Source organism: Sebastes fasciatus, chromosome 18, assembly GCF_043250625.1.
Source record: "Sebastes fasciatus isolate fSebFas1 chromosome 18, fSebFas1.pri, whole genome shotgun sequence".
NCBI classification, from domain to species: domain Eukaryota; kingdom Metazoa; phylum Chordata; class Actinopteri; order Perciformes; family Sebastidae; genus Sebastes; species Sebastes fasciatus.
In genome coordinates, this window is record NC_133812.1 from 25,315,923 (window position 1) to 25,329,075 (window position 13,153).

At 39.8% G+C, this 13,153-nt stretch overlaps 2 protein-coding genes across 2 annotated transcripts; one reads left to right on the plus strand and one right to left on the minus strand.

Moving 5' to 3' along the window:
- Positions 1-91: 91 nt before the first annotated feature.
- On the minus strand, positions 92-4,311 carry atp6v1d (ATPase H+ transporting V1 subunit D). The gene is made up of 9 exons (XM_074615081.1): positions 4,075-4,311; positions 2,241-2,358; positions 2,073-2,152; positions 1,919-1,986; positions 1,773-1,817; positions 1,590-1,693; positions 1,249-1,315; positions 847-925; positions 92-753 (listed from the first exon to the last, which is right to left on the minus strand). The coding sequence occupies exons 1-9, from the start codon at positions 4,113-4,115 to the stop codon at positions 609-611; spliced, it is 747 nt and encodes a 248-aa protein (XP_074471182.1). The 5' UTR covers positions 4,116-4,311; the 3' UTR covers positions 92-608.
- A 1,140-nt stretch (positions 4,312-5,451) lies between these two features.
- Positions 5,452-12,093, plus strand: eif2s1b (eukaryotic translation initiation factor 2, subunit 1 alpha b). Its single transcript, XM_074615197.1, has 8 exons — positions 5,452-5,613; positions 7,288-7,530; positions 9,187-9,266; positions 9,372-9,523; positions 9,635-9,741; positions 9,880-9,977; positions 10,148-10,291; positions 11,417-12,093. The coding sequence occupies exons 2-8, from the start codon at positions 7,290-7,292 to the stop codon at positions 11,540-11,542; spliced, it is 948 nt and encodes a 315-aa protein (XP_074471298.1). The 5' UTR covers positions 5,452-5,613; positions 7,288-7,289; the 3' UTR covers positions 11,543-12,093.
- The last annotated feature ends 1,060 nt before the right edge of the window (positions 12,094-13,153 follow it).

Below are 13,153 nucleotides of genomic sequence, written 5' to 3' on the forward strand. Positions count from 1 at the left end.
CATCTCGCTGGGTTACCAGAACACTCACACAGCCTGTGAGACGGAGACACAGTTGCTCTAATCTTATCAAGAAATCCAGGCAACAGTTGGATACAGACAACATCTTTATTTGGATGAAGTGGGGGGGGTTTTACAGCGGGGTCACTTTAGGGTTTTCTGGTGCAATGGTAAACATCCTCAAATGAGGAAACAACAACCTCCACAACACCAACTCACACACACTTTGAAATCTACAACCCACTTCAGCTTTCCAGCATGCAATGGCTCTTGATGTCGTGAGGAACCTGAAATATCTACAAGTCGATCAGTCACACGGAATGCTTCTTTAATTTCACTCGCAGAACCACGTGTAAACATATTAATATTCTTATAGTTTAGATTATTCTTTAACAGTGAACTGACTCCCTTGTGGGTGAACAGCCAAGTGATGCTTTCGTTCTGTACAGTGATGAAAACCGGAAACACGCGGTGACTTCCAGCGCTGAAACAACAGACAAGTACACAAAAAACAACTTTCATCACTTGCATGAGGAGACATAGACGAGGCCGCAGAGGCACACAATAAATAGGATGTTTGGGTGAGGTCGGTGTCGGCCTTTTAGAGCGCTTCACTCGAACAGCAGGTCTTCATCCGTCGTCTCCATCAGCATGTTGGAGGGCTCTGCGATGGGACCCAGTTTAGCCAGGCGGGCGGCGATCTCCAGTTCTGTCCTTTCCCTGAGCTGCTTCTTCTTCTCTTGGATCTTTTTCAGCCTGGCAGAGGAGGAAACATTTTCAGTGTTATTACGAAAACAGAAAGTTATAAAGTGTGAGTTGTTTAAATTATAAAAGGTAAAAAGTTTTTACCTGTAGAACTCCTCTCGTTCTCTCTCATCCAGCTCTGTGATGATGTAGGTGAGGGTGCGATCGATGCGGGGAATAATCACTGCAAAGTAGGATAGAGATGAACTTTAATGACAATCTTTGTCCTTTAATATTTGAGAATAAGGCAACAATTGCATGTTAAAGAGGACCTGTTATGCTTTTTCCCTTTCCTTAAGTGTGTTATATTGTTTTTTGTGCATGTAAAAGTTCTGCAAAGTTACAAAGCCCAAAGTCCACACCAAAGGGAGTTACTCTCCCCCACAGAAACACTGCTCCTGAACTGCCTGAAACGCCTCGCTTGAAGTCCTGCCTTTTCTTCCGTAACGTGGTGATGTCACCAAGTAACACATTTGCATAATAGGTCCTCTTTAAGTGTGAATTTACCGTGCTCAATAGCGTTCACACGGCGGTTGGTAATCTTTATGGCTTCATCCAGAGTGACAAAAGATGTCTGTAGACAGAAAATATGCAATATGTATCAGAATTTCTCAATTACACAAATTTATTATATAATTTATTACTGAAAATAAAGAAAAATGTACTCCTATTTCACCAAAAACATTCAATTTCCAGTAATGAAACAAAGTATTATAAAGAAAATCTATTTTACAATCTAATTTTAACTACTTTATGCTGTTGAGTAGTTCAATCTTGTTTCCACCACTGTCCATTTCACTTGAGATGTAATAAAACGACCTCAGTATATTTGTAACAGCGCCCCCTACCTGTAAGGAGGCCAGCTCCACCAGCAGCTCAACAGCCCTGGCGTAGTTCCTCTTCAACCTGGAGACCTGCTCTCCTCCTCTGGCCAGACCAGTCAGCTCATAACCTGAAACACGTCACAGTGAGGGTGAGAACTCTCTCATTTACTCGTCACAAAAACTTGTTTTTATCTAAACATGACTTACTGTCTCCGCCTTCTTGGTAGTGTTCAAAAACTGGGAGGGTGACACCTAAACGAAAGAAAAACATACAAGTTATATAAAGTATATAAGAACTTGTCTCACTAACAGTGATTGTAGAAAGTAAAAAAATGATTTTTTTTTAGGCTAACCTGCCACGTTGTCTCTCTTGGCTCGGACCTTCACTTGGGCTTTGTTGACATTCTGGATTACAGTTGTGCTGTTGACAGAATTACAGATGTTAGTGACAGATGCTCCTGCACTAAACATAACGCCACATCACATGATCTTTCCTCTGATTCTCACGTGAAGTCTCCAGCTGTAAATTTGGCTTCAGCCAGAGAGAAGGCCGCCTCTCTCATCACCTCTCCCATCTTAGTCTTAGTCTGAGGAACATCGACAAGAAGTTAGAAAACCATTCAGAGTTATTAAAGAAATAAATGCACGGAGAACAAAGCCATTTTCTCAACTGACTTCGATAATTTTGCGGAGGATCTGACGGAAGCGCATGGAGAGGGCGTCAGATTTCTTCTTGAGCAGGTTGCGGCCGGTCTGTGCCCCTTTGAGCCGAGCCTTCATGATGGTCTGAGCCCTGCAAACCCAAAGAAAACACATTTTGAATGCTGTATTTGAATCTCACCAGTTACACTACAAGTATACAAGTTATGTACATTCTCTGACACTCCTGAGTAAAGAAAATACAGCCTGTTATTTCAGCAGAAACTTGACAATTCAACCATTTATCTGTTATTTTCATGTTTGTTTTTGTTTCATACAGTCTTAATTGCTACACTTGATGTTAAGACTGAGGTTACAGGTCGGTGTGTCTTGTGCAGTCAGATCACAATTGGTAAGTCATTGTTACATTACATTACATTAATTTAACAGGCGCTTTTTTGACAATAAATACACTTAAAATCATTATCACATATTTGTAATCCTATTTGCAACCACAGACTGGTTCTTCATCCATGTACAGAAACACAACCCATCTCTAGGATTAAAACCTCTCTCACACACTAGGGGTGTAAGAAAATATCGATACACATGACTATCACGATATTATGTTGTGCAATACTGTAAAAATAAAAAATTAGATGGCCTGCTATTCGATCTTTCGGAGGATGTAGCGGGCTCAGTTTTAAAGCTAGAGTGATACTAGCATCATATCCATTGGTGCCAAGCATGTCATACTAGCATGTCGTGAGAGGAGGCTAAATAACGCTCCAAACTTAAATTTTGGTGAGGAAAAACTTTCATGGCCATTTTCAAAGGGGTCCCTTGACCTCTGACCTCCAGATATGTGAATGTAAATGGGTTCTATGGGTACCCACGAGTCTCCCCTTTACAGACATGACCACTTTATGATAATCACATGCAGTTTGGGGCAAGTCATAGTCAAGTCAGCACACTGACACACTGACAGCTGTTGTTGCCTGTTGGGCTGCAGTTTGCCATGTTATGATTTGAGCATATTGTTTTATGCTAAATGCAGTACCTGTGAGGGTTTCTGGACAATATCTGTCATTGTTTTGTGTTGTTAATTGATTTCCAATAATAAATATATACATACATTTGCATAAAGCAGCATGTTTGCCCACTCCCATGTTGATAAGAGTATTAAATACTTGACAAATCTCCCTTTAAGGTACATTTTTAACATATAATCTGCGATTAAGCACGATTAACTGTGGACAATCATGCGATTAAATATTTTAATCGATTGACGGCCCTATATTTTACCAAATTTAATGTTAATTTTTACATGCAGTATTATTTTTGCCTATTCTAAAATGGTTAATTTTTGGTGTGTTCTTCATGCTATGACAGTTTTCCTAAAATTAAATTTAAAAAGATAATCACAATATACCGCTTTGCTTACAGTATCGCGATATATCACGATATATTGAATCGTCACCCCTGTATCATGATATTGTATGACCAGATTCTTGCACAATAAACAGCCTTATAACACATACAAAATCTGACATTAATTAATATGGTAAAATGATTACACCTTACAGACAACACAGGAAACACAATGTCAATAGTTTTCCTGTCTGGAGGTCAGGGTGTCTCAGACTGACAGCTCACACTGGGATGATGTGAGAAACATCACATGACAAATGAAGGACTCTTCCTCTTTTACACAGCAACCTGGCACTGATATAGAAACTATATTTAGACTGTGAATCACACTGCAATCAATCTGAGAGACTGTGAAGCAATAAGACAATAACACAGCATTATAATATCTGACTAAGATGCATGAAGGGTTAGCAACCAGCTAGCTAAACAAGCTGCTTACATTCTGGAGGGGAACACGTCGATCCTGTCTTTTGAAGACATCTTCTCGTCCTTTTTGGTCGATGTTTGCTGTCTTCTGTTTAATAATAATTGCTAATATGAACACTGATATGTTAGCTTGTAATCTATTTTATTAAAATACACATAACCCGTTGTTTTCCGTGCAGGATTAGAAGCAGTGATCGAGCTGATGGTCGTGATCTTGGTCTCTCTCTCTCAGTGATCAGCTGGTCTCTCTGGTAGGGATGTGTCGTTCACGAACGAGCCGGTTCAAAGAGCCGACTCTTTTAAATGAACTGTTAGAGCCGGCTCCCGTCCGAGAGCCGTTTTTTCTTTTTCTTTTTTCTTTAAAGGGACTGTTTGTAACTTTCAAAAATGCTTGTTAACAGCGACACCTGTGGCCGCTAAGTCAACGAAAGTCAGCGTCGGGTTCGCGCTTGCTCACTCTACATAGACATGAACGAGCATCGCTCAAAACAGTGAGGCGACACACGTCAGCTAAAACCACAATATCACTCTATATTTCAGCTGCTTCGCAGGAATGTTAGCTGACCAGACGAAGGTCTCTCCATGATTCACTGCTGATCCTAGTGTTGGCTTTTCCTGCTTTAGCCTCCCGACCGTGGCCGGAGGGAGACACCGGCACCCGGTCGGAGACGATAACGTTTCTCGCTGCGGAGCCCCGTCACTTCACAAGACACGGAAAACCTCTGTTGGTCTGGAAGAGCTGCAGCAGTTATTTCTGCACAAACGTCCACTGTACATTCACTAGATATTCTCAGAGCTAAACTAACTCTTCTTCAGTGTGTAGTGTGTGTGCATGCACGTGAGAGTGGAACGAGAACGAGCGCGGTGTGTGAGTGAAGGCAAGCTGGCAGAGGAGCAGAGGAGCAGCAGAGACTCCGGCCCTGGACACCAAAGCTACGGTCTCCCCCCGTGTACTACGAACACGGCCAACACTGTTTACAAGACGCGCTTCACTAGATATAACTTTGCGGTTTTGGTGTTTCCGTGTAGTTTGTGTTGGAGTCTGAGTCTGAACAGCGTAGCCACACGCGAGCACACATGGGAAACCGACCCGGTAGATTTATACGTGTAAAAAGTTACAAACAGTCCCTTTAAGTGATATATGTGCACACATACTAATCAAAGGTCAAAACAGCTAAAGCTAAATTTGGCTGAATTATAAAAAGGCAGAAGTGGTAAAAACGAAAGAACCGTTTGGGAGCCGAAAGAACCGGCTCTTCTTTTAGTGAGCTGAGCCAAATGATCCGGCTCACTAAAAAGAGCCGTAATTCCCATCACTCCAGCTGGCCTCTCTGAGTCATGTGACTGAGCCAAACGCGTTCTGCGCATGCGCCGTGTCGAAAAAGCCCCCGACTATCACTTCCGGGTCGAGTACCATTAGCACCTCCTGATGAGTGTGAGCTAGCGGGCCCGACTGATTCATCTAAAAGCCCTCACAGGAAACACAACGGGACATCTAAACACTCCCAGTAGTGAACAGTCAAGTGTATCGTTGTGTAAACATATGACACAGGTGAGTTATTTTACTCATTAAGGTGATTTATTGGTGATTTCTGGAGCTGCTAGCTCAGTTTAGCTTAGCTCAGCTAGCAGAGGTCCATGTGCCGCATGTGAGATGTGATCCGGGTTATTAGCTCTGAAGCTAACGGTTCTAATAAAGTAACTGTCTTTACCTTTAATTACCATCATGTTGTGTTTACCTGTTGTGCTTCTAGCTACCTAAACTCTCTGTTATCATGCTGCTGTCATGTTAAAGCTGCTTTCTGTGTTATTTGTGTTCTTGTCAGCAGTAAAGGGGATCCTCGTTTGTCTGCATTGCATCATCCCCATTCACACACTACAATGTGAAAACAAAGCCTGTACTGAGGCTACCAGATCATTTTAATCCAGCTTCACCTCCCTGTAGTGGTTTTGGGGATGTTTTCCAGACTAAACTGTTATTTAACCTGCTAAAGTGATTAAAAAACACACCCAGAAACAGAACAATGTGTCATTCATATGGTTTTGGACTATTCAGTAAATATATAAGTGGTGTTTCTATTATTTTGTCCACCCCATTTATTATTTAATTGAGGGTAAGGTAGACTAAATATTAAAAACACCTCTCAGTATAGCAAAAACAGTTTATCAGCAAGTTAAAGCCTCCATAAATTACCATAAATATGATCTCTAAAGCAATTTTAACTAAAAACTAACCTTCATGGAGGTAGGATTTATTGCATAACTGCAGTAATGTATGCTAGAAGAAATCTTTTAATCTGACATTAATCTGCATCAATGATGTAGCAGTGGATTTAACTGTATTGACAGCTAGTTAATGACTGATTCTGCAGGCTCCTGGATTTTATATTAAACATTTTACATCCAATTTAGTGCAACTTTAGTAAAACAGCTCAGAATATGAAAATGTGCCTATTTCTATCAGTGAAATCTCCATGAGTGCTGTCATTGTGTTGATGCATTATTTGCTCCCTAAGGCCTCAGTGGTTCCCAACCTTAATGGCTTGTTGTGAATCATTTTATAAATGGTAAATGGACTTGCATTTATACAGCGCTTTTCTAGTCTTCCAACCACTCAAAGTGCTTCACACTACATGTCAGCGTTCACACATTCATACACTGATGGCAGAGGCTGCTGTGCAACTTTGCCAATCAGGATCTGATCTAAATATTCATACACACACCGATGCCTTCGGGAGCATTTTGGGGTTAAGTGTCTTGCTCAAAGACACTTCGACATGTGATCTGAGGATCCAGGGATTGAACCACCGACCTTTTGATTGTTGGACGACCTGCTCTACTCTCTGAGCCACAGCCGCAAAATGTACTCCATCACAAGTTATGGCTCTATAAACCTTGGAGGAAGAAGAAGAAGTCATCTTGCCGTGCCACGCTGCTCCGCAAAGATTTGAATACCTTAGAATATTACTCACAGAAGCTCAAAATATGGGGACAGAATTGAGGACAGTGCTAGTGGCAACGTCAGGGTTATTGTCTCAACCTTTAGAAAGCCACCTCCAGAAACACAGAAGCCTTTATATTGACATTAAACTACTGTTTTTTGCAGGCTTAGTAGTGTTGCATGGTATCTAAAATCCGTGGCACGATGTCCCATTTTAGAGGGATTTGTCAACACAATGTCTGCTTCAAATATTTGACCCGTGCCTCTTTGTTTCTGTTCTCTCAGCGATGCCGGGGCTCAGCTGTCGATTTTACCAGCACCGGTTCCCAGAGGTGGAGGATGTTGTGATGGTGAACGTGAGGTCCATCGCCGAGATGGGCGCCTACGTCAGCCTCTTGGAGTACAACAACATCGAGGGCATGATCCTCCTGAGCGAGCTGTCGCGTCGACGTATCCGCTCCATCAACAAGCTCATCCGCATCGGCCGCAACGAGTGCGTGGTCGTCATCCGAGTAGACAAAGAGAAGGGTGAGTGCGGGCGGGCGGGTACGAGCCACTAGAGGTGAAGGTCATCGGTGGTGTGTTTAGTGTTGGATCGAGGGCTGCACAAAGGATGGGGAACATTTTGGCTGCCAGTGGAATAGACATAATGTAACAACCACAACTTGAACTGTTCTTTATCTTGATCGTAACGGCCACTAGAGGAGTAGTGTTGTTGTGATGTTCCTTGATACAGTGACACTTATATACTAGTATAGATAGAGTATGACGGGGTTGTAATTTATAATATCATCTAGGGCTGCAAGGCTTTTTTTTTACATAACCAAAGAATAATTTACTCTAAAATGTCAGTAGCACATCTTGTTGACACAATAGATTCAGGCTTATCCGTGTGGGAGCATACACGTGTATTAAGTATGGGTTGGGATACAGGCAGAGGCATCAATGTATATATGTGAACCGCAGTGTATGTTTCATGTTTTTCTGTGGGATATGTTCAGCCTGTGAAAACCAACCTCCCTCCTGGACAGTAAAGACTATCTGTCTAAATGTTGTCTTAAAAATACTAATAATAGTCTGATCGACTGCAAAACAATATGAGTATATGATTAGTAATGATGGAGCAGCCTGAGAACAGCAGACAACTTGTGAAGCCTAAAAGGCCCTGATCATATCTCAATGAGCGTTTTGTGCGCTGCTTTTGCGTTGCTGTGCGCCTCACGTTTTTACAGGAGCGCTCTGACTTTTGATGGATACCCGGAGCTGTATGACTTTACCAACCGTAGTTACCGTGATCTGAACAGAAAACAGAGGCCTGGAGGCTGTTGCTGGATACGAGGGTTGTCACGATACTGACATTTCTAACTTCGATACAATACATTTAAAAATATAGATATTCGATACCACGGGGGAATAATTGACACAACATTTAGGGCATACAAGTTAATATATAAATATCAATGTGTGTGTGTGTCAACTCGCTGTCGGAGAGAAGAGAAAGCAGAAAGCGCAGCTAGTACCTGTGTATCAATAATGTGAAAAATGAGTATTGAAACCGTTTCAAATATTCAGTATCTGTGTATTGATGCTTCCATATTTTTCAATCCAATTTATTTTTATATAGCGTCAAATCGTAACAGAAGTTATCTCAAGACGCTTTCCATATACATCAGGTCTAGACCGTACTCTATAACATTCTGGACAACACTACTGGATACCTGGAGCTACTGTATATAACTCTACCAACCGTAGTTCCCATGATCTGAACAGAAAACAGCACGAGGCAAATTAGTGCGTTACTTGAGATTTCGGGTAAGTTGTTGTCATTCATTTAAACGTAACTAGGTTAGTGTACGGTTCGTGGTTTGTGTTGAGCTGACGTTGGCATTCATTCGGTGGTTTCCTAGCAACAGCTGCAAAAAACACTCCGTCTGATCGGGCAACAAAAAGGCAGTGCGATGCGTCTTGCGTTGTGTGATCAGGGCCTAAACCAGAAAGTGTTCAGTGAAAGGTGACTAAATTGATTAACCATCAACATTTTAATTATTTATTTGTCATTGTATTGATTAATCAGTTAACCATATCAGCACTGATCTTGTCAGAAACTCTTTGACAGCCGTTTCCTTCTGGACTCATTTCTGTTAACATAAGTATCACAGCATCTCATCTCTGCTTTGTCTTCAGGATACATTGATTTATCAAAAAGAAGAGTTTCACCAGAGGAGGCCATCAAGTGTGAAGATAAATTCACCAAATCTAAAACTGTAAGTCAAAGGCCTGTTCCGTTTTTAACTCCTTATTGAAATGACGACCAGCATCCTTTGTGTTCAGCATTGTTAAAAAGTGATTGTTGTTGTTGTTGTTTGCAGGTGTACAGCATCCTGCGACACGTGGCAGAGGTGCTGGAATACAGTAAGGACGAGCAGCTAGAGAGCTTTTACCAGCGCACCGCCTGGGTGTTCGACGAGAAATACAAGCGGCCAGGATACGGAGCTTATGACGTCTTCAAACAGGCTGTATCGTAAGTGGTTGTCTCGAGCGTTGGTGTGCGTTCGTGTGAAGCTAATCTCAAGAATGTCATGTTTTATTTGATGAGGTCAACTCAAATGGTGAATACGTTCCGCTCCACTAGAGATCCTGCCATTCTGGATTGCCTGGAGTTAACGGAGGAAGAGAGGAATGTGCTGATTGATAACATCAACAGACGACTCACTCCACAGGCCGTCAAAATCAGAGCAGGTGACCATAAACTCTGATATGTACCGTTGTTTATTCCAGCTGTATCATGATCAGTTGAAATTAGAAAATACAGTAACACGGTGAAGATGCGACCTAGAACCACAGTTCATGTTCATCTTTTTTCTCTCCCACCTGCAGACATTGAAGTGGCGTGCTACGGGTATGAAGGCATTGATGCCGTGAAGGAAGCTCTGAGGGCCGGTCTCGGCTGCTCCACAGAGACCATGCCCATCAAGGTAATATCACTTAGACCTTGCACTCTTTTTATATGCGGTTTCGAAATAAAGGAATTATCAGTTGTCACCTGCTGCTTGAGTTGTATTGTTTTGGATAAGAGCTGTTAATGTAAATGCCTGTGATGCAGTAATAATTAATAAAACCAACGTGGTGTTGTTTTTCTGGGCAGATCAACCTGATCGCTCCCCCTCGCTACGTGATGACAACGACCACTCTGGAGCGCACGGAGGGCCTGTCTGTCCTCAACCAGGCCATGGCTGCCATCAAGGAGAAGATCGAGGAGAAGAGAGGCGTCTTTAACATCCAGATGGAGGTGAGTCACTTCAACTTCTTTATGTGAAAACCTCTCTCTGTTCTTTTGTTTCTTTTATTATTTACAGTTTAACATGTTCAAAATTGTGTATAAAGTTCTAGTTATGCTAGGGTATGCAGTGAGCAGTGGTGGTACTGCACTCAAGTATTATACTTAGGTACAAATTTGAGGTACTCGTATGTTACTTGTGTATTCATGTTATGCAGCTTTATACTTTTACTCTACTACATCTCAGAGGCAAATATTGTACTTTTTACTCCTCCACTACATTTTTCTTAAAGCTTTAGTTACTTTTCAGATTACACACTCTTCCTGTCCAGTGAAAATCACGTATCTCCAGCCCCTGCATTTGCATAATGAGGTAGAAATGTTTAAGGAAATATATAAAGAAAAGACGACAGAAATAAATAAGTTTGGGGAAATAAATAAGGGCTGAAATGCAAAGGGCAAATCACACAGAAATAAATAAATAATAAATGCAAAAATAAATAAATCTAAAAATTAATAAGAATAAATACAGAAATAAATTAAAATTAAAATTAAACAGAAGAGTAAATAAATAAGGGAATTAATACAAAGAAAAATAAATAAAAAACAAATATCAGTTTATGTCACATTTTATAAATGAATTAATGGCTACATTTATTTTTAATATAATTTTTGCTGCATTTAATGATATATTTATTTATTTATTGAGTCACTTAATTTCAACAGCGTGTTGGTACTGCTGGTTGGAAAATAAGGAAAAGATTAGGAGAATATAATTTGGTATTTTGAGAAAAAAATATTGCAAAAAAAAGTTGTGCCACTTAAAGCATAAAATTCTCAAAAAAATTTACTCTTATGTAACTCTTGTTATATTTCTATAACACCTTTATTCTCATGTTATAACCTTTTTCTCGTAAAATTATGACCATACATTTATGGCTTTTTCTCATAATTTATAACTTAAACACCATTTCTCAAAATTATGATTTTATTCTTATAACACTGGTTGCTTTTTTTTCAAAATATTACCTTACTTCTCAATCTCAGATTTAATTTTTTCCCCATCAACAAAGTTCAAAATACTACTACAGAATTTCTACATTTTGACATGTTCCTTCTTTTTATTCTTATTTTCAGCCGAAGGTGGTGACGGACACGGATGAGACAGAGCTCGCCCGGCAGCTGGAGAGGCTAGAGCGGGAGAACGCCGAGGTGGACGGAGACGACGACGCCGAGGAGATGGAGGCCAAAGCGGAGGACTAGAGTCGGTCCTCGCAGGAAGGCTGTTGGAGGGAAAAACATCAGAGGAGAAATGTGGACAGACGTGACAGCAGTCAGTCAGTCCAGCAGATGTTAACTTTCACATTTCAAACATTAACTGGCGTTGATAGTTTATTGGCAAATGTCCCGGTTTGTTCTTTAACAAGAAGATGGTACACAAGAAGCTGTCTTCATATGGAGGCATGGAAGGAAAGTTAAATTACAAATTAAACAACAATATAGTTCCTATTTTTAAAGTACACCGATTTGAATAAGTAATAACTCTAAAACAACAAAAGCTGTTTACAAGCAGTGGCCTTCACTTAGCTCTTGCTTAAGAGCTCTGTGTCTTCAGTAACCATGGCGCTTCATCTCTGTTCGGTCACTGGATGGGATTTGATTTAGAGGGGAAATACAAAGGCTCGTCTGTCTCAACACCGCTCAGTGGTGACTTCATGTGCTGTTTCTCTTCCAGTTTAAAGGTTTTTACTGGCTAGACCTGCTCTTGTTTAGCTCACATGGCATCAATAAAGTTCTGGAAGTTTTGATCTCAATGCGTCTTTGTCAGCTGCTGTGAGTAGATTGAATGAAAGTGCACCACACCTTAAGTTTTTAATTTAAGGATGTTTTTCCTTTTGTAATTAAAGTGTTTTTCAGCACTAAACATTAGGTACTCCTACTACAAAACTCTTAAGAAAGTGATTGTGACTCAAACTGATTGCTGGATGAATTAAAGGACAAAGAGTAGGATATAATTAAACTCAGGTCTGTAATGTTTTCTGAAACTTTTAAAGTTTTTTTTACATCACAAACATGGAAAAGTTGGTATGAAGCAGGCTGGAATTTTACATTGAGAAAACCCAAAATGCAGATATATTTATAAAAAAGTCAAGTGAATAAATCTTAAAATGTATTAGCAATAACCTGTGAAAATATTTTGACATGTCTCTCCATGTGGCATTAAAAATGTTAGTTATTTTATCATTTAGAGTGGTTGCATTTGAATTGCAGTGGTTCTTAAAAATGTAGTCATTTTACTTTAAATTAGTAACATTTAGTTTTTGTCTGGCTTGTTGCAAATTCATATCCCTATTCTAGTTTTTCCAGTTTAACAAAGAAAATGACGTAAGAAAAAAGCGAGTATAAATCACTGATTACAGGGTAAGTGCAGGAATCGTGAAGTTAAATTAGTTAACTTACATAAAAACATGAAAAAGTCATAGTATAACATGCCATACGAAATGGCATAAAAAGTCATCGTACATGTCATAAAAAAGTTGTATATGTCATACTAAATGTCGTAAAAAGTCATGTCATAGAAAGTCATAGTATACTATGTCATAAAGTCATAGTATATGTAAAAATTAAGTCATAATATAATATGTCATAAAAAAGTCATAGTATAATGTCATAAAAAGTCATAGTATAATGTCATAAAAAGTTGTAGTATACTATGTTAAAAAAAAGTCAGTATAATATGTCATAAAACGTTTTAGTATATTGTCATAAAAAAAGTCATAATATAATGTCATAAAAAAGTCCTAGTTTATGTATAAAAATGTCAGTATAATATGTCATAAAAAAGACAAAGTATATGCAAAAAGAAAAGTCATA

Coding starts and splice junctions, on each gene's coding strand:
- atp6v1d (XM_074615081.1), bottom strand. CDS start 4,115: ATGTCTTCAAAAGACAGGATCGACGTGTTCCCCTCCAGAAT. Junction 2,359..4,074: donor GACGTGTTCCCCTCCAGAAT/GTAAGCAGCTTG, acceptor TTGGGTTTGCAG/GGCTCAGACCATCATGAAGG. Junction 1,316..1,589: donor TGGAGCTGGCCTCCTTACAG/GTAGGGGGCGCT, acceptor TTCTGTCTACAG/ACATCTTTTGTCACTCTGGA.
- eif2s1b (XM_074615197.1), top strand. CDS start 7,290: ATGCCGGGGCTCAGCTGTCGATTTTACCAGCACCGGTTCCCAGAGGTG. Junction 9,978..10,147: donor CAGAGACCATGCCCATCAAG/GTAATATCACTT, acceptor TTTTCTGGGCAG/ATCAACCTGATCGCTCCCCC. Junction 10,292..11,416: donor TCTTTAACATCCAGATGGAG/GTGAGTCACTTC, acceptor TCTTATTTTCAG/CCGAAGGTGGTGACGGACAC.